Consider the following 23,129-nt stretch of genomic DNA (forward strand, 5'->3'; position numbering starts at 1 on the left):
GCAAGAGAGCTGCAAATAAAAAGAACACAGAAACAAGGGGTCCCATTGTTTTCCTGCAGGTTATTCTGGCCATGCAACAAATCCTTTGTGTCACGTTAACAGTTTGTTTTACTGCAGGGCATCCCGCTGATCCAGGTTGAAGACGTTTGCTGACTGTTGGGGTGTTTAACCTGCACACATCACTTTATTTAACTGCGACAGCTACACCAGGCTTTAACTGTGCTTTAAGAGACTGGAGCATGAAACTGTCTCTGCTGCTGCCAACCAGCTGATGACTTTTCCTGCAACACTGGAAGCGCTGGTTGGATTTGTTTAGTGCAGTCTTGATGGATTGAGTCATTGTCCTGGGTGTTATCTCTGCACTGCAGTCATTTCTCTGGCAGTCTACGCCGCCATGACGAGATGCTACAGGATGAGGAGAATTCAGAGAGGGATGACACAGGAGACATCAGCGGAGGAGGTGAAGTGATCCATCACAGAGCTGTGGGTTTATGAGTCATGCACACTGTCTTTGACGTAGCTGTGGGTGTGTTTGGGACATACTGTAGAGCTCTGTGTGCACACATTCACCTAAAAAAGGAGCCAGGAGGTGTATAAATACCACACATCCCTCCTGACTCCATGTGGAGCTGTAGTGTCTGTGTTGGCTCTTCAAAAGGAGCACAACAGTCTGCTGAGGCCTAAATTAAGCCCACCCTCTCCCTGTGGAGACGTGAGCACAGCTCTGGATTGATTCGCCCCTGTGGAGAAAACAGGCACCAGCCAGCAGCTTCCAGCAGGCAGCAGGCCGCCTGGGTCCACGCCGCCTCTGCAGGGGAGCACGTGGAGCTGCGCCTGCAGCGATTTCCTGTCTCAGTGATGCACAGAGCTCTGCTGACACGCAGCATACTCAGAGCATACATGCTGCATACATGGACATGAGTATAAACAGAGGCAGAAACCCATCAAGGACACATTAATTCAGGTCAGGGGTTAGCCTGCATGGAATTCACACCTCATTATAGAAACCAATGTGGTTTTTTTAGCTGTTTTCATGCAACAGGAAGTGTGAAATGTGTCAAAAGCAGGAAGGAAATGAGTGTGTATCTTCATGTGAAGAGGCTCAGGAGCAGAGATGATCATCCAGACAGACAGATAAACGTGGGAGCATCAATGAAACGTTTCTCTAAAGTTCATTAAAGCATGAAACCCTCTGAATATCCTGCAGGAGGAGAAATGTCTGACTGATGACTTTATGTAAGTCCAACAATTATGAAACCAAACAGCATCAACACTAAACCTGGTGTATACTGACCTCTAGTGGAGACTATGAGACTGTGCACAGGGACTCTGGTTTAACACTGATTCTGCATGGACACAGCGACTCCCCCTTGTGGTCCAACAGTGACACTACAGCAGAGATTCACCTGCTCACAAACACACATCTAAACTCATAAGTAACAAACAGATCTTGATGAAATTTTCAGAAAATGTTCAAGATGAGATAAGGAAGACGTGGTTGAATTTTGGAGGTGATCTGGATCACCGTCTGGATCCAGGATATTTTTAAAGAATTTTTTATCATTGTGAGATAGGGCCGTTTTCACCATAAGTGTATATAACTCCAAGATAAATGGTTGGATTGCTTTGCAAAACAATACAAGATAAGGCCACCACAATTTCTAAGATCCAGAATATGAAATATGTACTGGGTCATCATAATTTTCAACACTGTCAGGAAACAAATTATCGAACAAACCTGCAACAAACACCAAATTGTAGCAGACAGTCTGCTGAAAGGGAGTATAACATTAAAGAAAGACTTAAGTGTTGCGTGAAAATCTCAATATGCTTGGCGGAAGTCTGCGCTCTCTGAGTGCTTTTCTAGTTTCAAGATATAAAGAAAACATGACACTCTAATGTTGTCTTTGTTACAAGTCTTTATGCTAGGCTAGGCTAACAGTCTGCGAGCACTGGGTAAAAAAGTGTTTGAATGTCACAGAGGTGTTGCTGACAGGAAGAACAGTATTCATATAAATATCAACAAACATTAAAGATGAACTTCCTGTTTACGTCTGTGAACAGGAAGTAAAGTGTTCAAGAATAAAAAAATCAGACAGCAGCACCTCCTCAATAAATCACTCATGTGTCAAGATTTTATTTTATTTTGACAGTTTCAGAATATCATACAGGTAAACAAGATTTCTGCAAAAGTTAATATATCCATAGTGTTGCATTTCATAAAAATAGTTGCTCCACGTTGAGTCTTTGTGACCATGAAGAGTACACTGAGTCATATTTATAGAGATATCTGTTCAGGTCTACACACTGCTAGAACACTACACAGTGATACTGAGAGCCTCGCGTGCTGTAAGGTCAACACACACACACACACACACACACACGCAGGCACACACACACACGCGCACACACAGCAAATATAAAGAGCTTTAATGTCTATTTTTTGTTCTTTGTAGAAAATTAAACACAGTTTGGCTCGATGGAGACAGTTTAGATGTGGCAAGCAGTGCAATGTGCAAAAGCTGAGCAAAAATATGCTTTTTCTAAAATCTCTGCTTCAAACCAAAAAAAGGAGCTGACATGATGAAACAGCATGAAGGCGCCAACGCTACCTTTAGTCTGACTGACTGACTGACTGACAGAGAGTGAAAGTTTGGGGCTTTTATTTTGTCGAGCTGAGTGGTTTCTGCCTGGCTGATGAATTTCTCCACACAGTGATTCTTAATGGAAAGCTGTGAGAGAGGTTGTGCGTTTGAGTCACGCTGCTTGCTCTCTGTGTGATTAAAGTCACAATGAACCGTGATGACGCCTCACCCACCCACCCTGCGCTCATTTATTCTTTGAACACTGTTTGGATCCTCCTCAGAAAGAACAGGAAGAAAAAACCCATCAGAAATTAAAAGATTCAATACTTTCAGACCTCAGCTAATCAGCTGACAGTTTTCTGTGCTGCGTCTGATTTTACCAGGGTCGTATGTTTCCTTTGCTGATGCTCTCCCTGCCTCAGGCTTTGGCATTCCACATGGGCATGTGGAAAGGCAGAGAGCTCCCACAGCTCCTCATACAATTTACTTCATAAAAATAATGATTCCTTCAGATGAGTGGTGCCGACCATGCTAGCTGAGCGTCATGTTATGATGAAATAACAGTCTGAATTTTTATTTTCAGTCATATTTTATTAGCTCTAAATTAGCAGGGTTGTTAGCGCTGAGTTAATAGCCGGTTCAGTTTGATCTTCAAGTTAACCTGAACACAGAGCTGGAGCTGCAGTGTGGCAGTAAAACAGCATGAATGAGTACATAAAAATAAGAAATGATCAGATGTGGACATGATTTCCTGTTGCTGAGGCTAGCTTAACCAGCTAGCTGACCAAGGAGCTAAATCTGCGAGACAGCTGTAATTTTGTTATACCCAGAAGTGTGTGAATACGTCTGAATCAGCTGTTTGATTGCTGAAGGATCTCCAACCACCAGGACATGAACGTGTGAATGTGACGAGTTGTATATCAAAGCTCTTAGAGAGGTCAGACACTCTGAGTGAGAAGAAAAGACTCAGCAACAGTAACAAAAAGGGGCGGGGCTTAGTAAAAAAATGTCTATGTCTGGTCAATTGATTGTAAAAACACGGACGGCACAACCGTTCCTCCAAAATGAAGACAAAACTTTCAGAGCTCCCCCTGGTGGCTGGCTGCATTACAGTCGAATACATAATAATGTTATTATTTTCATTATTGTTATTAAATATTTAATTCTTTTCGAGAAGTTTGGTTTTCATTTGTAATTTAACGTTGGATGCTCTGAATCACTTCACTGTTGTGTTATTTTGGCTTCACTTACAGAAGGAGGAGATGGAGGCGTGCCGTCCATTTTTATACACAGTCACCTGTGTTTTTAGTGCTACCTTTAGTCCAGTCCTACCTGTCTGATAAACAAATAGACATGTTCATGGAGCTTTGGCTGTCCTCTCAGACTCACCTGAAGCAGCTGATCAGCTGACAGGTGTCACCTTTTCTCAGCTTGTGAGTGAATCTGTTTGAAATCATTTATTCATCAGACTGTTAGAGAGCAGAGTGGCAGTCTGTAAAACTCTGACCTCTTCATGAATCACTAACAGATCTCAGCTGACGGTCTAACACTCAGACCTCAGCTGTTAAAATGAGAGCTGTATCTCTCCGTATCTCCCTCCTTTGTGTAAAAATACTCTTCGTATCTCTCTGTGTGTGAGGTGGATGTTCTAGCAGCCTGTTTGAACCTCTGCAGAGTTTGTTAAAGTCGTCCTCTGTGTCAGTCTAAGGCACTCTGCCCCTCACAAAGCTCCACCTCTGACTCCCCCGTCCTGCTTCACTCTGTTCGTTCAGCACACTGATGAGAGAAATGGGTGACGTGACGTCCTCGTGGAGCTCCAGAGGACTTTGGCGTGAACAGACCGTTCAGCCACGGGAAGGAGACGCTGTAACAGAGACAGTCCACGTCCTGTCGTCACTCTGCGGAGGTTCGGTTCACATAAAGATGATCTTATTTACACATGAGCCCACATATTCAAATCATTATAATATATCTCTATCATCCTCTGATCCGTTATTCAGACCCACTCGGTCTCTTTAAGGCAAAGTCCAGTCCACGAGCAGGTTTCATCTCATGTCTGTCTTCACGTTACTTCTCAGACATTAGACCATCGCTGAACCCTCCGCTGGAGAAAACCAGACAGCTGTCTCCACGTTTGTCCTCAGGTCTGATCGGGACAGCTCAAAAATAGTCTTTAAAGTTTGAGCCCCACATGATTCTCTGAAACACTACACACACACTCACACAAACACACACACACACTCTTTCTCCATTTGTCCCCAGTTTAAAACGTGGATGGTTTGCCGTTCTTAAGGTGGTGGGTGTAAAATCTCTTCAATAATTTAGAGAACAGTTTCATAAATAAACTCTAAAAACACCAAGTCCGGATCACCCTGCCCCCCTTGGTTTAGACTGTGTGGTGGATGGGGTCAAAGTGGGGTCAAAATGAGGTCAAAGTTCGGGTCAAAGGAGGTCAAACAGGGTCAAAGGAGCACAGGAAGTTGAGGGTGTTGTAGTTCGATGCGTTTGGTCACTGTTTCCTGCTGAGCCGGCGTGTTATCTGCTGAGTGTGGACGTCCCCGTGCGCAGTGAGCTCGGCAGCTTGTCTGATCCGGGGATCTTCCAGGGTCCAGGAGAGACCGTGGCCTTCCTGCCTGTGCTGCTGGTGCTCTTGCTGGTCCGGCTCTCTCCAAGACTCCGGTTCGGCTCTAAATCCTCCCGGCTGTTTCCGTTGGTGTGCGGGAGCCTCTGGATGCTCTCTCTGTCATCACGAGAGTTCCTCTCCTTGGACCTCCCTCTGGAGCTCCTGGAAAGTTTAGGCTCCCCGCTCGGCCCCTCTTTGCCCCCTTCCCCCTCTGCGGCGGGCGGCGCCCTCGCCCCCTTATGGGTGGACCTGCCACCCTCCTTCTTGGCTCTGCCGCCGATCTGATCTGGATTCAGGAGCTCGGCCTTCTGGGGGCTCTTGGGACGCTCCTTCCTGCCGTCTCCTGCCGCCGGGTCTCGGGGCACGTCCAGAGGTTGGTCGGGGGCCGGGGCCAGATGAGATGAAGGCGATGGCATGGAAAGGCTGTCGATGGGAGGGGCTACTTCCGACAGGCTTGGGGAGGCTGAAGGGCGAGCATCCCATGGGGCGGCATTATCTGGAAACACACGCACAGAGTCAGTAACGCCCACATCAAAGAAGCAGTCTTCTTCAGAGCACGCCACGGCACGCCACACCACACCACGCCACAACAAGACACCACAGCAGCCGCTCCACGCTCAAGCTCTACGTGCTCTATGAGCTAAAAGCATCAGAGTCAATCTGTGAGCATGACTACGACCTGCTCCCTAACGCGTCACAGGGCGACTCCTCTTTCAGAAAACATCAATCTGCCTCCCAGAGCTCTCCTTAAAGCCCCGGCCAATCTCAGAGCCTGGCGGAAAATCGAAAACAGGTTTAATGAAATGGATGATGTGCCCAACAGGCTGGTGCTTCAGTGAGAATGGAAACCTCAGGGTCTGAGAGCTCCATCTGTGTGTGTGTGTGTGTGTGTGTGTGTCTGCAGGAGCAGCTCCTCCTCAGCGCTCCACTCTCACGGCCTGTTAGCTTCTCTTTCTGCTCCGCTGACTCTCGCTCCCTCGGTCGTCGCTCCCTCTCAGCGGGCTGCGCGGAGCAGAGGCCGGGCTAGCTACACCGGCGCCACGAGGCCCAATTATAAACAGGCCGTGATGCAGCGCTGCAGGGTCCGGGATCCAGGACTGAGATGGAGAGAGTCACAGAGACCTGTTTCTGATCTGCAGCTTTAAGAGCTGCAGAGACAATAAGCTTGGCGTCTCCAGTTTATATCGTTCTTTCTGCTCTGTTTTGGTCTCCACCACTCTTGAGCTAGCTGCTGCTCCTCTAGCTGGAAGCTAACTCTATGATTGCTGTTTGGTTCTGTTCAGGTGACATGTCACAGGACTTTAGAGCTTTAAACTGAACCGGGCAGGCTAAGCGGCGATAAACGACAGTTCAATGAGTGGGTGAGCCGAAATTCCTCCAGTTAAACAAAGATAAAACTGGGGTCATTGTTTTTGAAGCCAGATCAGACAGATTTTAAAGTCAGTGAGCAGCTCCAGACGTTAAAGTTAAAAACCACTGACCACACCAGATACCTGGGTGTGATCATGGCCTCAGAACTGAATTTTAAGAAACACATCAAGACAGTTACAAAGTCGGCCTAGTATCACTTGTGTGTTGAGGATTAAAGGACTGATGTGTCAGCAGGACCTGGAAAACCTGGTCCATGCTTTTATCTTCAGTAGGTTTGATTACTGTAACAGCGTCTTTACAGGTCTCCCAAAAAAATCAGTCAGAACGCTGCTGCTCGAGTCCTCACTGAGACCAAGAAAGTGGATCACATCAGTCCAGCTCTGAGGTCTTCACACTGGCTCCCTGTTTGTCAGAGGATAGACTTTAAAAAACTTGGTGGTTTAGGGCTAAAATATATCAGCGATTAGGGATGGGAATTGATAAGATTTTGTCAATACAGATGCCCGTATCGATTCTGCTTATCAATCTGATTCTTTATCCATTCCCTTATCAATTCCTGTTGTGAATTTTCTTGGTACAAAAAGTAGCTTTACAGGTTTTCTGTGTCAACAACATTTAATTGAGTTTATACTGTAAGTGAATAAAATGTAATTGGTCCCCGAGTCTGGATATTTCTGGCCATAGTTAAACAGAACCAGGTAAAAATTGCTCACAATGTGTCGTTGATGTACTGCGTTGTAATATATTAGTAATTAAAGTAGGCCATCTAGTGTCTCAAAGTGGTTATGGCAATGGTTTAAGTTGTTTGGAAGCTTTTCGTAGTTATGAGGTCAGCCATGAGCCTTTTAATTGCCTGTTAGCTTTTGACTTTTGAAATTGTCAGTATTTTTTACAAAGAGTTGATGTGATATGTTTCTGAAATTAAAGTTGAAATTTTATTCTGAAGCTGATGTATGTTATCTGCTAGCATATCAATGAGTTTCCCATTTGTTAGCATCAAGCTTGCACTATTTTGTTATTTTGGTAAATAAGGTGATTTAAACCATTTTGAATGTACATTTCTTTACAAAGTCAGCTCTTCAGTAAAACTTCAAGCTGAAAATCCTGAATCAGAGTTTTCTTAAGAAACGTTATCTTATTGCTAAGCTAAGCTAGCTGCAGCAGACTAGTTGACATAAGGCCTGGTGGCACAATGTAAAGACTTGATAAGGGAATCTTTAAGCATAAAGGCTAACGATATCCATGGATTGAAACATTTTTTATTGATTCTCAACAGGAACTGGTTTTCAATTCCCATCCCTATCAGTGATCCTCTAATTCAGTATGAACCATCAAAACCACTTAGGTCGTCTGGATCAGGTCTGCTTTCAGTCCCCAGAGTCAGAACCAAACATGGAGAGGCAGCATTCAGCTTCTAAGCTCCAAATATCTGGAACAAACTGCCAGAAAACATCAGGTCTGCTGAAACTCTGAGCTCATTTAAATCCAGGTTAAAGACTAACTTTTTTACAGCTGCCTTTCATTAGAGTTTTTTAAGAAATATCTTTTTTAACCACACAACTCTGCAACTCTGCAGTGCGACTTTTAAGCTTACCTTAAAATCTGTTTTTAACTTCATTTGTGATTTTATTTTGTTATTTTTGTGTTTATTTTTGATATTTTGATGTTATTTTGCACTTTGAATTGCCTTGCTGAAAAGTGCCATATAAATAAACTTGTCTTGCCTTAAATTTAAAAACAGGACAATCGAAACACGGAGACAAAGAACCTTCAGCTCTTCAGCATTGAAGAAACTTTTTCTGATTATTCAAAACATTTAAGAGTCATCTCAGGTCATTTCACATCTCTTTTTGTTTCTAATTGAAGGAATATTTCTCTCCTTATTGATGAGCCTGAGGATGATCTGCATAGTTTTCTAATTTCTGAGAGGAACTGCGTCAGTTTTCAGAGTCACACTCATAAATCAGTCAAAGAGGGGATTATTCAACAAACTAAAGCTCGTCTTTAAATTAACTTTATACAATTAAAACCTGACAGAGGTTTGAAAAATAACTCCAGAAGAGTTTCTTTCGATCGCTGAGTTGTTTGCTTTCTAAACATTTCTGCCTCATGTTTCTTGAGGGTTCATTTCTGATGTTTATTCGTCACACAGACATAGTCAGAGCCATGCACACACCATGACCACATGCTTCATGCGTCTTTTCCCGGTTTCCTGCTCTTCATTTTGCACCCAGCTGTTCCTAAAAAGCACGGGGACTTAAAAAAATAGCGTTCTCCTTCCAACATTAGTATGCTAATGTTTTAAATAGCCACATTAATCAGCAGAGATGATTTGCATAACCTTCCAGTATGCAAATGGAGCGCCTGCAAACTCCGAGTGATAAAAGCCTGAATGGAACCACATGGTGGAGGAGACGTGGGCCGAGGAGCAGCTTTTCGGCGGCGTGCGGTGAGAACACAAAGACGCTCGGTGATGGAGGACTGCGTCTGCTGGTTGACCGCAGAACCACTCCCTGTGTGCAGATTTACTCCTCAAGGCAGGAGTCACTGAAGCCCCGACACAGTGGGAGAGAAGGAGTAATGCTCGGGCTGACAGCGAGCAGAAAATGACAGCACCCTCACTTCCTGTTGCTGTGTTTGGAGGCTGCAGGGTGACCGTGAAGGCCAGACGCTGATGAATATGCTCACTGAGGGCTCCGGTGCCACGTGAAGCCCTAAAACAGATCTGTTTCCTGCAGACACAGAGCCTCGCGGTGCGGCAGAAGCAACAGGAGTCACAGACGCATTCGACTTTTATTACCCGCGGTGTCACCGGAATAAATGTCCCCTTCTGGACTCAATTTACGCTGCGCCAAGATCTCACAGGGTAAAAAATCAGCGGAAATATTTCACACTCAGCTCCTTTTGCCGACTCATTGGAGGAACTTTAAAGGCTAAGACCAAAAAAAAATCAAAATCAAGAAGAGCATAAAGGTGCAGTTCCTCCAGTGGCCACTAGAGGCTGACTCCAAAAAGCAAGTCTGTCCTCATTTCTATGATCTTTAAAGCAGAAATACACATTTTTACAGCCTGTTACAGTAAACATATTTATCTCATCTTTATAAATCACACTTAGGCGAAAGATTTGTGTCATTATCAGCTGAACGGTGCTGTTTTTGGTCCTCAAGGTCGATTATACAGAAAGGGAATTCCTTCAGCTCTGCAGCTGACTGAATCTTATAAATGCTTTTTATCATTTAGCTCAAAGATAGACTCACTTTTCACGACATAAACATGCATCATAAACACCAAATGCTTTAGAAACATCACAGCAAACCACAGCACAGCACAGACAGCCGGGTTACGTGCAGAGAAAAAGGTGTATCGGTCACAAACCGTGTCTTTAGAGTGGCCCGTTAGGAAGAAATATGGAGAGCCATGCTTGTCACTTTTCATGCACATGGAGAGACTGGAAGATACCATTCCTATAGAAGGGGAAGTAACAACCTAGACCAATCAATTAGTGATAGGTCACTGAAATGGACAGAAGATAGACGACTGTTAGTGAAGAGAGAAGATCATTAGTTATTCAACACACAGAGAGAAAAAGAGCACCTCAGAGTACAGAAAGGACAGAAACATGAAGACAGATGATCAGATTAAGTTTTGTCACAAACTGAAGTGATATTAGGACAGAGCAGAGCGGTAAAGACAGAGAAAGAGAAAGATAAGATTGGTGTGTTTTAAAGTGGGAGTACTTACCGTACTCTGGGACCTGACCCGTCCCTCTCTTCAGCAGCAGACGAACCCGTCGGCCTCCTGACTTGATCAGCTCGATGGCCCTGGCGTGTGTCATGTCCCGGGTGCTTTCTCCATTGATCTCAATGATCTGGTCTCCTACCTACAGGGGAAGTTAAACACATCTCTTAAAGCTTAGCAGACTAAAAAACTGTGAAAGACTTAGAAAACCTGTAAGACACAGTAAGATGTGGTAGAATACAATACAGTAAAGTAGGATAGGATGCTATACAATAAAGCATAGTAAGACATCCTGTGGTAAGATACAATAAAATATATGACATGATATGATACTATTTGATACAGAATGATAGGATATAAAACCATTAAATACAATAAGATTTGGTATAATATGATATGATATGATTTAATATGATATGATATAATATGATATGATATGATATGATATGATATGATATGATATGATATGATATGATATGATATGATATGATATGATATGATATGACATGATATGATATGACGTGACAATGACATATGATTTGATATAAGATGAAATGATAAATGATATGATATGAGATGTGATGTGGTATGATATGTATGCTATATGATGTGAAACGATATATTATATAAAAAATATAAAAGATATGCTTTGTTATGATAAAGATATGATAAATGATATGATATACTATACATCATGATATAAACAACACAATCTGAAATGATGAATGATATGATATGACAGTAATATGATAATAATGTGATATGAGATTTGATATTGTATGATATAAATGATATATGATATGAAATGATATGATATGAAAATGATATGAAGCCACATAAAAACTGAAATGAAATGCTATTTTGTGATAAAGATATGATATGATATGATACAGTATATGATATGATATGATATGATATGATATGATATGATATGATATGATATGATATGATATGATATGATATGATATGATATGATATGATATGATATGATATGATATGATATGATATAATTTGGTATGGTGTGGTGAAATCTGTCAGTCACTGACTCTGGACCATGCGGCAACCTCCGGTCTGAGAATATGAGACAATGCTGAAGTGCTAAAATCTGCTGTTTCTCGAGTGTTCGCATGGGGCTGGCTCTGTAAGTACCGGAAGTCGCAAACACACCAAGACAAATAAAAGGCACAGCTGAGGGTCACGTGACCGACAGGCGCCCTATGGCTGTAGGTGAAACCCTTGCCACTACCAATTTGGCCGCTATAGCCGATGTGCTTCATTTTTCGTTTTAGAAACAGATGGGTGACGTAGTTGAGACAACGTCCATGTTTTATACAGTATATGCTCTAGACCCAGAGGACCCATGAGACACTGATAACTCAAGTCAAAAAGCTTTAAATAGTCTGAATGAAGAAAAAATAACATTAACACCACTGAGCAAAGAGCAAAGAGCGATGCCGAGTGAACTTTCACAGATTGTCCTGCTGGAGTCGTATTGATCCTTAGAGATTGCACTAAAGTCAAGGACAGGAGATTCATTTCTACATGTACTCAAAGTGTTGACCTAACTGTGCCTTGTGAGAAGACACTGAGCCTGGAAGAAAGTATAAATATAGACAATATCAGGGAGAGGGATCCTGATTACCATAGCAACCTCGCTTAACTCATCATAGGGAGGTTACCCCTCTATGTGACAGAGAACAGAGATCCCATCACACACAGAACAGTACGAACAAAATATGATGTATGCCATCACATGTTCCTGTCCACCCTGAAGAAAGAGTTTAAAGTCCCTGCAGAGGGGATTTCTGAGACTGAAGCTGTGAAACGACAGAGCTCCTTTAACTCTGTGACTCCTATCTGTGGAGCAGCTAAGGCTTCTGCATGATATGAGGCCTGTTTATGAGTGTGTGCTGCGTTACAGTGAAGAGATGATGGACAGAAACACGGCAGCGAGAATAAATGAGCTGACACTTTTCAACATGAACCCTGTCTCAGGTTCACAGAGGTGAGACCAGGAGGAGAGGAGGAGCAGATTACCTGAGGATTGAGTCAATTATAGAGAGACAGGTTTGAAATGAGAACAATGCGACCTGACGCTGAATCTTAACACCCTGCTTTGATTATGAACAGCTTCAGAGTGAGTCAGAGGAGCAGTATGGATCTATAATTCATCTTCTGTCTCAGGAGCTTCACTTAATAAGAAATCAGATCTGATCTGGTGTCAGCTCATTAACTCAGCTCTAATTTAAACATGTCATCTGTAAGGAGCCCGACTCACACCAGGACGCTCTGATGAATACCAAAAACCCTCCATGACGACAGCAGCTGAGCCACCAGCTGATGTAAACATGAGCCAGACTCCCTCTGTGTTTCTGTGAGGACACGTCAAACTCAGCCTCCTTCCTCCACCTCTCTCCCTCGGCGCTTTCAGACTCAGCTCCCGGGCTGACTAATGGGGAGGATTCATGGGGAACGGGACAAAACATGCCGGCCCAATTACGCTAACAAATGGAAAAGTCCTCGGGTAATGGCCGGGGTAATTTGAAAGTCAGGAGCGGACTGGAGTCGGACGGAGGAGGGAGTCATTAGGTGTCATTACAGCGGTCTGAAGAGAGGTGGAAGGAGAGAGGGTCGGCTCATTAATCCTCACCTCTAACGGCCGAGCGGAGCGATCGCCATTTTCATCTTTAACAGAAACGAAGCTGGAGCTGAGGCCGGCACTCAGACGCACAGATCAGTCTTTTCAAGAAGGTTTGAGACTCAACGAGTCAAAGAGCTGAATTACATCTGAAATAACCCATCATTCCATTTCCTTAAATCTCCTTGAACCTGAGGAAAGATCCCTGAAGAGGATCAGTGTGGGGTTGGAACAGGAGAATGAGGAGGACTGACTCAGGATCTAGAGGATCCAGATGATGCTGTTTGGTTTCTGCTCCTTAAAACTCGTCAAAGCGGAGCTCAGATCTAAAGTGGCGGCGTGACAGAAGCCTTTAAACCCTGTCTCATGTTAACTTCAGTGTAATGCAGATTGATTCCTCTCTGCATGCGCCGTATGGATCCAGGATCAAAGTGTTCCCTCCGCCTTCTCCTCAGAAATCTATTCTGCAGCCCAGCGTGGAGCTGATTCGGTTTCCTCCAGCTGTGTTACTGTCCCTCTGTTCATCTCTAACTAATCCCACTCAGCAGGAACTCTGAGCATGCTCACATGTATGTTATTCTGAAATCAAATGCTCCAATCACCAGATTAATATTTCACCAACGACATACAATGAGCTAATAAACGCACATCAGCCTTCAGGGAGGAACCTGGGCCCGCACAGAGAGGATGTTATGATCCTACAGAGCTGCAGCCAGCTTCCCTTCACAGCTGGAGATCTGCTATTAGCAGCTACATTAGCTGCTTTTAGCATCACTAACTGATGGAGTCATGCTAATCAGGGGGGACGGGCTTGTATGAGCTGTCATTAGCAAGGATGGGCATTAGTCAGATTCAGATTCTTTACCAATTCCTCCTGAGAATTTCTCTGTACAAAAAGTAGCTTTAAAGGTTTTCTAGGTCATTGAATCACAACATTGAATTAGGTTTATAAGTAAATAAACATGTAATTGGTCACTGGATCTGGATTTCTCTGGGCGTAAATAAACAGACAAAATATAAAAATTGCACATCATGTAACATTGAGATACTTTTTTGTAATGTGTGATTGACTCAAGTAGGCCATCTGGTGTCTCAAAGTGGTTATAGCAGTATTCTAAGTTGTTCGGAACCTTGCCATAGTCATGTAACCAGCCATGAGCCTGCACTTAACTTTCCTTTCGAGTGCCTGTTAGTATTTTAACATTTGGAGTTTTCAGTATTTTTTTTACAGACGAAAGGCCCTTGCACTCCAACGCCGACGCAATGAACGGCATAAAATTGCGAAAAGTCTGGAGGTGTCAAATTCACAGCAATGTTGAATGTTTTGGTATGTAACTCGTCAACAACAAATCATGGTTTTGACTGGTCGGATGAGTAACCGTCTCAAGCAAACTTTGGAAAAATCAACCTTGGTCCGAAAAAATAAAAGCTGCAATTTTGCCTAGTGAAAGAACGTTGCTGGTGTGAAAACTTGCATTGAAAAACAGTAGGTTCGAAAAAATAAATAACGTGCGAAAAATACATGTCTGGTGTGCAAAGGGCTTAACTGTGATATTTTTCTGTGATGAAAGTTGAAATTTTATTCTGAAGCTGAAGTAACACTGATACATGCTAAATGGTTGCATAGCGATGCAATTTCCCATATATGTTAGCATCAAGCTAGCGCTGTTTTGTTTATATCATTTTTGGTAGATATGGATATTTATACCACGTTGAACGTATTGAATATGAATTTCCCCTGAGATTATAATCTACATTTCTTTGTGTGTTCAGTTCTTCAGTAAAACTTCAAACTGGAAATCCTGAATTAGAGTTTTCTTGGGAAACATTATCTAACCGTTAAGCTAAGATAGCTGTAGCAGACTAGGCGACTTAAGGTCTGGCAGCTCCAGCATAGTGTAAAGAATCAATAAGGGGATCATTAAGCACAAAGGCTAAAGATATTGATGGATTGAAACATTTCTCATCGATTCTCAACAGGAACCTGTTTTCAATCTCCATCCTTAGTCATTAGCATCAACGCTAACTGATGGACTAATACTAATCAGGAGGATCAGGCCTGGATGAGCTTTAACTCTCACCCTGACTCAAATAATCTGTGATTGCAGACATGTTTCTAAAATAATGAAGAGCGGCAAAAACCCTACTGAGCATGCTCAGAAATATGACTGATATATGTGATAAGATGAAAACACGTCAATGAGAGCAGACCTGAGCACGGACGTCATTTGGACCTAGAGGAGCCTCTTACCCTAACTCTCAAGAGGAACTGATCCAGAATCAGTAAACCCTGAACACTCTCCAGATCTCCTCCTCCTCCTCCAATGACTCCCTGGTGAGCAGGAGAAGTGATGTGTCTCTTGGGGGCATTTTGCAAAAATGATGTCTGACAGACTGGTCACAGATAGGGAGGGTGGAGGGATGGTGATGGAGGGAAACAGATTCATTAAGTCCTAACTCAAAGAGAAGCTGTCGTATAGGACGTCAGCTCAGCTCAGAGAGGAGAAAGGTGAAGATGACTTTAACTGTTTCCAACATCTTCATAAACTCAAGGAACATTTACCCTCTCTCCCTTTGAGCTGTACAGTGATGTTTGGTAGCTTCAGGGAGGATTTATCAGCGATACAAACCTTAAAGTGAGGGTGAAACTGCCCCACTTTAAGGTTTTATCTGACTCCATCTCTGTGAACGTTATCTGTCCCTGAACGCTGAGCACGGCAAGTTTTGGGATCCTGGGAGGAGTTATTGTGACAGATTATTCCTCTGATATCATCGGACAATTACAGCGAGAGCTGGCCGTGTAATCCAGACAGACAGGAGCAGATCAACCTTTCTAACAGGAAGTGACATCATCAAGCCTTACCCTCATCCTGCCGTTACGGATGGCCGGTCCGTCCTCGGCGAGCCGGAGGACGAAGAGGTCCATCTTGTACTCTCGCCCTCCTCGGATGCTGAAGCCGAAACCTTTCACGCTTTTCTCCAGCTCCACCGTGAAGAAGTCGAAGTCCTGCGTCAGCTGAGAGCAGACGGGACAGATCAGATACGCCTCACTGAAATTCTCATCCCTGACTTCCTGTTAGCCGAGAAATAATCTAACATTTAATCTGTTCTATCAGACGGTGTCAGCTTTAAGAGGAGAAACTCAATCTGAGGCAAACACAAGAACAAGTTCAGCAGGAGGTAAGACGGCAGCTGCAGAAACACAGAAAACAGGTTAGAGCAGACCTGGAGTCTCAGCCTCCTCTCAGACCAAGATCAGACTCTGAGTCTCTGAGGCGTCCTTACTTGAACTGGAGGCATCCTGTAGTCCGGGATGGCGAACTGCCTGGCGTCTGTGGTGAGTTGTCTGTAGTCGAGCAGCGGCGGGTGTCTGTAGTCCAGCGTGGGCGGCTGTCTGTAGTCCGCCACAGGAGGGTGACGGTAATCCACGGGCGGCTGTCTGTAGTCTGTGAACGGTGGCTGTCTGATGTCCGGTTTGACGTCCTGTCTGGCTTTGACCTCTGACCTGTAACTAACAGACCAATCAGAGTGAGGGAACAGTTTCCATTTGGTTTATAGCGTGTGCTGCTGTCAGATGGTGTGTGACCGATGTTAATGCCTCTTCAAAAACAGTTTATCAAAATATGGAGACAGGCTTCTCTCTGATCAACAATCAAACGTAAATCTGAGTGAACAGAGCTTGTACTTTGGGGCTTAACAGAACAACAGTTAAACTTTATTTATAACTTTATATTATTGAAATAAATAAATTTTTCTTACAGAGGACTTTAATGATTAAGACACTGACACAAAATAAAATCATGTTAACATTTTGCTGAACTAGATATGCATCACTTTTGTCAAGAAAAACTGCTACTGCTCTACTTCACCTCCTACAACATCAGCAGCCCACCAACTTTCGATGCACCTGAGGCTAAACTCAAGTTTTACAGCCATAGTAAGAAAACTAAATCTAAACTGGAGAAATCTGGGGTAATACAGATTTTAATTCTGTGTGTATGTGTTCACTGAACTGCCAACATGCCAGCTTCATTTAAATGCTTGATATGTGGGAAGACAGTAGCCTACAACATAAAAAGAAGAGATGAGCAATATAACCAATATGTGTTCTCAAATTCAAGTATTCTTTTGAAAAATTTGAGATTTTGCAAATTAACAGTATTTTTGCAAATTCCTGAAATTTTTCCCGTTTTTTTTTCTTTTGCAAATTTATAAAATTTGAAAATTTTGCAATTTTTTTAAATTTCTTTTTTATGAAAAATTGCCTATATTTTTATTTTTAAATTTGATTGAAATTTTTGCAAATTTTTGATACTTCATTTCTTATTTTTTTTGCAAATTGGTATTTTTTGCAAATTCAGTGAATCTTTTGAAACTTTGACTTTTTTCATTTTGGCTTTTTTTTTATTTTCAAAATTGTCAGAAATTTTTGCAAATTTTTGAATTGTCAAAAAATTAAAAAAATATTTTAAAAAAAGATAAAGAAAGATAAAGAAAGATGAAGAAATGTATGTTGAAATTAATTTATTTTCTCAATTTTTGGATTTTTTTTTCAACATTACAAATTTTGAAAAAATCAAAATCAATTAATTTTTTTTCTCCATTTTTGGAATATTTTTTTAACATTACAAATTAAAAAAAAAAATCAAAACTTGTGCAAAGTTACTAAAGAACTTCTCATTTGGATAATTATTCTCCAGATTTTACTATGTATACAAAGCCATACACCTTAAAGTTCTTATCATGTAGAGAAAGTAGATTTTGCAGCCCCAGAATGACTTCAATTCAGGTGAGCTGAGGCAAAACGAAATGAAAGTAAAGGTTGCAGACCCCTGTTCTTGAGTCTTTGTCAGACTGTCTTCATGATTTGCTAACGTGCTTCTCTCTGGTGTTGTTAGGACGCTGTCAGCGCGCTGTTAAAGACGCTCTCTGCAGGTCACTCTGACACACGGCGCCTGTTTGGGTTTCGCTCTGACAGACATTAAACACGACTTTAGAGAAGAAATTACACATCACATGAAATGTTTATAAGGAAAAACAAGTTTCCTCTGAGGCCGAGCACAAAGAGAGGCTGTGTACAGCGCAGGCAGCCACACAGAGGGTTCCTGGACCCCTGAAGTTCCTTAAAATATTTAGCAGATCTCTCCATAAAGAAGCAGTTTAAGTGAATAATTCAGCAGTCCATAAGAGTTAAGTGATGTTATACAACAAAACAAAGGGAGCGGAGGACAGGGGGGGCAGAGAGGGAGAAGAGACAAAGACATTAAAAAGAGAAAATGTTAGAAAGAGAAGGAGACAGAGAGAAGGGGAGATGAAGAAGACACCCTGAAACGCATCAAGGGCCGAACTCTGAATTCAGCATCAGTCTTACCTGCTCTCGTGGACGTACGTCTGAGGGGGCGGGGCGGGTAGCTGTGTCCCCGGGCTCTGGTGGGGCACTGGGTTCACAGGGTTTGGTTCTGTGAGGGCAGCGTTGGGCTGAGCGGCGGTCGAGCTGGGCTGGTTCTTGGGGCTGTTCTGCTGGGCCAGCGGGCTCTGCTTCTCCGAGCTGTGGGCCGACGGAGGGTTGCTGATCTCTGGAGTTCAAAGAGAGTCACATGGAGATCTTTGAGACTCTTCATAGACTCCACCATTTGCAGATATATGAAAACACATTTCTATACACGAGCAGAGAAAGTCTGCGAGCTGCAGCGTGTAAACAGCTCTGAAGAACTCTGACCTCAGAGAGTTTATACAGAAACTAAATATTTACATATCATGAAGCAGCATTAGCATGCAGCTCTATTTGTGGTGTGGATGAACTCCTGTGGGAGATCTTCAGCTCTTTAACGGCTAAACGCTCAGATATGTTTACAACCAGCAGCAGCAGCAGGCGGTTGAGTTTGGAGATTTAACCCCGAAACAGCTTCCTGCTCTCAGGCTCTGTTCACACACAGCTGGGTACTCACAAAACTGAATACCCCCCTCGTTCGTTTTTAAAAATACTTTCATCCACACTTTATTGGGCAAAAACCCATACATGGCAATGTTTTTCAGACGTGAAACTTGTGCCAGCCAATCAGAATGAAGCAACATCATTCAGCTCTCACGTGAAACTAGAGTTTACCAAAGTTTTCTCGTCTTTGGATGAAGTTTTTAGAAAACATTTTTAGTGCTGTAATGCTGCAGCTTCGTGTGTTTGACAGATCTAAATGTTTAAAAACCTTTCCACAGCTAAGACATAGTCTTAGCCTTACTGTGGGACACAGAGCAAGCCCCGTTTACACGACAACGTTTTATCTGAAAACTCTAAAACACAGTGAAAAAAATCTGCCTTCACAAAGAAACGCAGAGGGACTGAAAACGCTGTAGTAAGCATAGCAGGCCTGTAGTCTGCGCTATAACTGTCTTGTCCAGAAGCAGCTTTTAGGAGATCTCCACCAAAGTAGAGTTGGGCCGATCATCTGGTGTATTGGGAAATACTAAGAGCAGAAGCGGAGCAACAGATTCTCATTTTGTTGAAAGACAGGTAGTAGATTGAGCAGGTTGAGCAGCACAAGCACAACACGGTAGTTTGCGACGATCGTAACAACGGTACTGTTGTCCTGTTTACACAGCAACAGTGTCGGCAGCGTTTCAGAAAAATCCCACTCTGGAGGCCGTTTTCAAAAGTTTGCGTTTTAGGTCGGCTGAAATGCTGTTTTGGAGTAAATGCGAGGCTAAAACACAACAAACTTTTGCATTTCACCCTAAGAACCTTGTCGTGTAAACGGCCCCTTACAGTCCTTTTAAAACACGACCTGGGTTCAGCACTGAGGCCATGTCCGAACGAAGCTGGGTATCTGGTAAACCGCATAGACTTTCCTATTATTATTTTCCTATGTTTACGCCTGTGATCCACACAAAACCGTCACTGTAAGTCACTAAAACCGATGTTTTCTAAAAACTCTATCCAAAATCTTCATTCCTGGAAAACTGTGTATACGCCCGGAAATGGAGTTTTCAGTTCTCGTACGACACAGCCCAATGACGCAGGGCTGGCACAGGTTTTATCACTGGAAAACACTGCTTCAACCTCTTAAGTCCCAGCGTCCACATATGGGGACATTACATTTCTGCCTCTCAGACCCATGATACTTCATTTTTTAAAAGCGTGACCTATGAGCCACATTTAGGGACACTGCCCACATTATCTTTTGGTGAAATCACAACATTACACCCACTTTAGTGAAAAAACAACATATTTAAGTACAATTACACTGGACAAGACCTATCTCCCCTATCTCAAATAGCAAGGTGAATTAAAGATTAGACACCAGACAAAAGCTCGGGTCTTCAGAGGCTAAAAACAAATGAGGAGGAGATTTTTGTTTTTGAAAATGCTCGGCTACCTGAGGACAAGGCCTGAGTCTCACAGTGAGCTGAAACCAACAGGTGTTACAGCAAACGTGAGCTGAGATTTGTTTACATGTTCGCTCCTCCTCCTTAGGAGTTCTCATGGTGCAGACCACTGAGGCCAGACTAAAACAGGACGCTATGGTCAACAGAAGACCCATCTCCTCAGACCTCTAAAGACAGTAACAAAACATGATGAGAAGGAGAGCTTCAAGAGGTGGAGGAGTTCATTCTCAAAGAAACAAAAAGATGCTGCTCAGGGTCCCGGCCTGCCCTGAGGAGGTTTAACATGCAGAGTGCTCTTTAACACAGCACAAAGTTTCCTCAGAGAAAAAAAAAACAAAGTATCTTTTTGTCTTTGCATGAAACACAACTGGCACATCTCAGTTAGGGCATTTCAACATGCAAAGTGTTTCAGTCTGTTTCTGCAGCTTCAGCTTCTCATGAGTCTCTCTGAGATGATAACAGCTCAGGAAACAGACACGTGTTTCAGAGAAGCAGTCTCCATGTTTCCTGTGTCGGACACACGCAGCTCTGATGGTCACTGTTTCTACAGATGTGTGCAGGTGTGTATCTGTTCCCGTGCGTGTCTCACCTTCCTGTGGGATGATCCTCAGGGTCACACTCAGGCCTGCGTCTTTAATCAGCTTCACGATGTCGGCGTGCGGCATGTTGACGATGCTCTGGCTGTTCACCGCCAGGATCCTGTCGCCCACCTTCAGCTTCCCGCAGCGGTCGGCCGGGCTGCCCTCAATGATCCGCCCGATCTTGTGAGGCACAGCTGAGGAGGGAGTGGGAGAAAGCAGGGACGGTGAGGAGGGTTTGGAGGATCAGCTCTGACTCTCCTCTCTGACTGACTGAAACGCTCCCTCTCATTTTGCTCTCAGGCTTACGTAAGAGCGGAGTTTATTCTGGAGTGTGTGGGCGCTGCTCTAATGCTCGTGGTAGCAGAGAGGAGCTGTGTGAGTGACGTGTCGTGGGAGTGCATGTATAATGGAGCAGATAGAAAGAGAGGTGCTTCATTTTGTCTGAGTGTGACCTCTTTCCTCTGCTGAGGCTCGGTTCAGGATTCAGGACCCAGATCAGAGGGTTTCTACTGATGAACTGGACTCACTGTTGGTGGCCGCCGCCTCGGGGCGGTTGAGCGAGCTGATGATGACAAAGCCGAAGCCCTCGCTCTCTTTGCGGTTGATGACAACGTCACTGGGCGGGGTGTTGGGTGCAGACATCTGGTCTGAGGTGGCGTTGGGCGCCTGGGTGATGGTGCTGTTTCCGTAGGTGAAGTCGCTGCGAGGAGAGCTGTGCTGCGTGGAGACGGAGCCGGAGCTGCGGCCGTTCTCTGGACACGACTCACCTGTAGGGGGAGGGAGAGAGCTCAGGTACGGCTACAGACGAGAGGAAGAAGAGTGAAGATGCTCTCCTTTACAGATTAGGGGTATGTCCTAAAGTGATAAACTGCAGTCTCCTCTCTCCTCTGTGGCACTGGAATTACTTTCTGAGTCGCCATATTCAGACAATTGTGCTCTGAGGAGAGAGGAGAGAGGAGGGAGGGGACTGATTGAAGGAGCAATGATTGAGGAAACACAAGAGCTGGCTTTGAGGAAGTCTTTTCACTGACAGACATGCCTCTATATGAAATATCACTCCCTGATTGGACGCTGCAGCAGCTCAGACTTCTCTAAATGAAAACCCCAAACACAACTAAGTATGATGAGAAAGAAAAGACAAGCTAAAAACTGGCACTGAGGATTGTTCAGAAACGGATCTATCTCCAATAAGATGGACAAGCTAGCCGGGCTAACCCAGCAACAGAGGGAATACCAGAAGGCAGAGTTGCATCATGCTATTCACAGACATGGCTAACAGAGCTAACACCAGACACCAACGCCACATTGGAAGAACTTCACCTGCTGTGAGCAGACAGGATCCAGGAGACAGAGACTGAACAGACTGCTGAAGAAGCTCAGTCCTGGACCCTGTGGAGGTGGAGGCTGGCTGACTGGACAATGATGGACAAGCTGTCAGCATCTATTTTCTTATGGAGCTTTTTGCACTTTCTATACACTTTCTTACTTTTGTTTTCTTGATTGCTGCTGTGACTCCTCCTGAATTTCTACTCAGGGTTAAATTAAGTATTTCTATCCTATTCTATAAAAGCCAAATAATTAATAAATAATCTAATAATGATGCATTTTATCAGTAAAGTGATCTGGACTAGGACGCAAGTGGAGGAAGGAAGGATGAAACTTTGGAGCTTTGAGACGCACCCTTGGTTCAAACTCTCAGACGGGTTTTGTCTGGGATGAGTCTTAAGTAACTCAAAGATGTCTTTGTGCTTTTAGCAGCCAAGTTATGTTGTAGAGTTGATATTTGTGAAGTTACGTTGGATTTCCTTTGAAAAAGTGACGACTCGCTGCAGCTTTAAAGAGAAGAGAAGATTTAAAGCTGCAGCAAAGACGTGAAGAATCAAAACACTCAGGTGCGTCACGTTTGTTCTTCATTAAATTTTGCAGCAACTTCTGGGAGTCAGTTCAGGAAACCTCTGCACTAATTTCACACTTTGCATCTTCTGCTGCAAGCAAACCTCCAGCTGCTCCACCTCCTGGCCCCGAAAGAGGGTTTAAAACTCGGAACCATCAACTTAGATTACTGCACGTACGAATACCTGCAAAGAGAGAAGAGCTCAAAGCCTGGACGCCAAACGCAATCACAGCCTGCTGCGGCGATCACACGCTGCCTGTCGATCACTGACATCTCACAGGTTTATTACATAACGATGGAAAACCTGAGGTTAATTTAG

The 23,129-nt window shown here is 43.6% G+C and overlaps 1 protein-coding gene across 10 annotated transcripts in view; it reads right to left on the bottom strand.

Annotated features, from left to right (window-relative positions):
• Positions 1-2,124: 2,124 nt before the first annotated feature.
• Positions 2,125-23,129, bottom strand: part of magi2a (membrane associated guanylate kinase, WW and PDZ domain containing 2a) — a 161,827-nt gene continuing 140,822 nt past the window's right edge. For 4 of the 10 annotated variants that reach the window (XM_074697666.1, XM_074697664.1, XM_074697667.1 and 1 more), the window contains 7 exons: positions 21,444-21,683; positions 20,925-21,110; positions 18,327-18,531; positions 16,241-16,466; positions 15,819-15,971; positions 10,321-10,459; positions 2,125-5,704 (listed from right to left, as the gene is read on the bottom strand). In XM_074697666.1, coding sequence (XP_074553767.1) covers positions 5,121-5,704; positions 10,321-10,459; positions 15,819-15,971; positions 16,241-16,466; positions 18,327-18,531; positions 20,925-21,110; positions 21,444-21,683 — 1,733 coding nt within the window. In that variant the 3' untranslated portion in view covers positions 2,125-5,120. Of the gene's footprint in view, positions 5,705-9,954; positions 10,093-10,320; positions 10,460-15,818; positions 15,972-16,240; positions 16,467-18,326; positions 18,532-20,924; positions 21,111-21,443; positions 21,684-23,129 lie in introns of all 10 variants that reach the window. The other 6 variants (XM_074697671.1, XM_074697668.1, XM_074697672.1 and 3 more) reach the window with 5 other exon arrangements.

The sequence above is a fragment of the Halichoeres trimaculatus genome, unplaced genomic scaffold, assembly GCF_033239565.1.
Source record: "Halichoeres trimaculatus isolate MK-OKI-2021-1 unplaced genomic scaffold, fHalTri1.1 fHalTri1_scaffold_21, whole genome shotgun sequence".
NCBI classification, from domain to species: domain Eukaryota; kingdom Metazoa; phylum Chordata; class Actinopteri; order Labriformes; family Labridae; genus Halichoeres; species Halichoeres trimaculatus.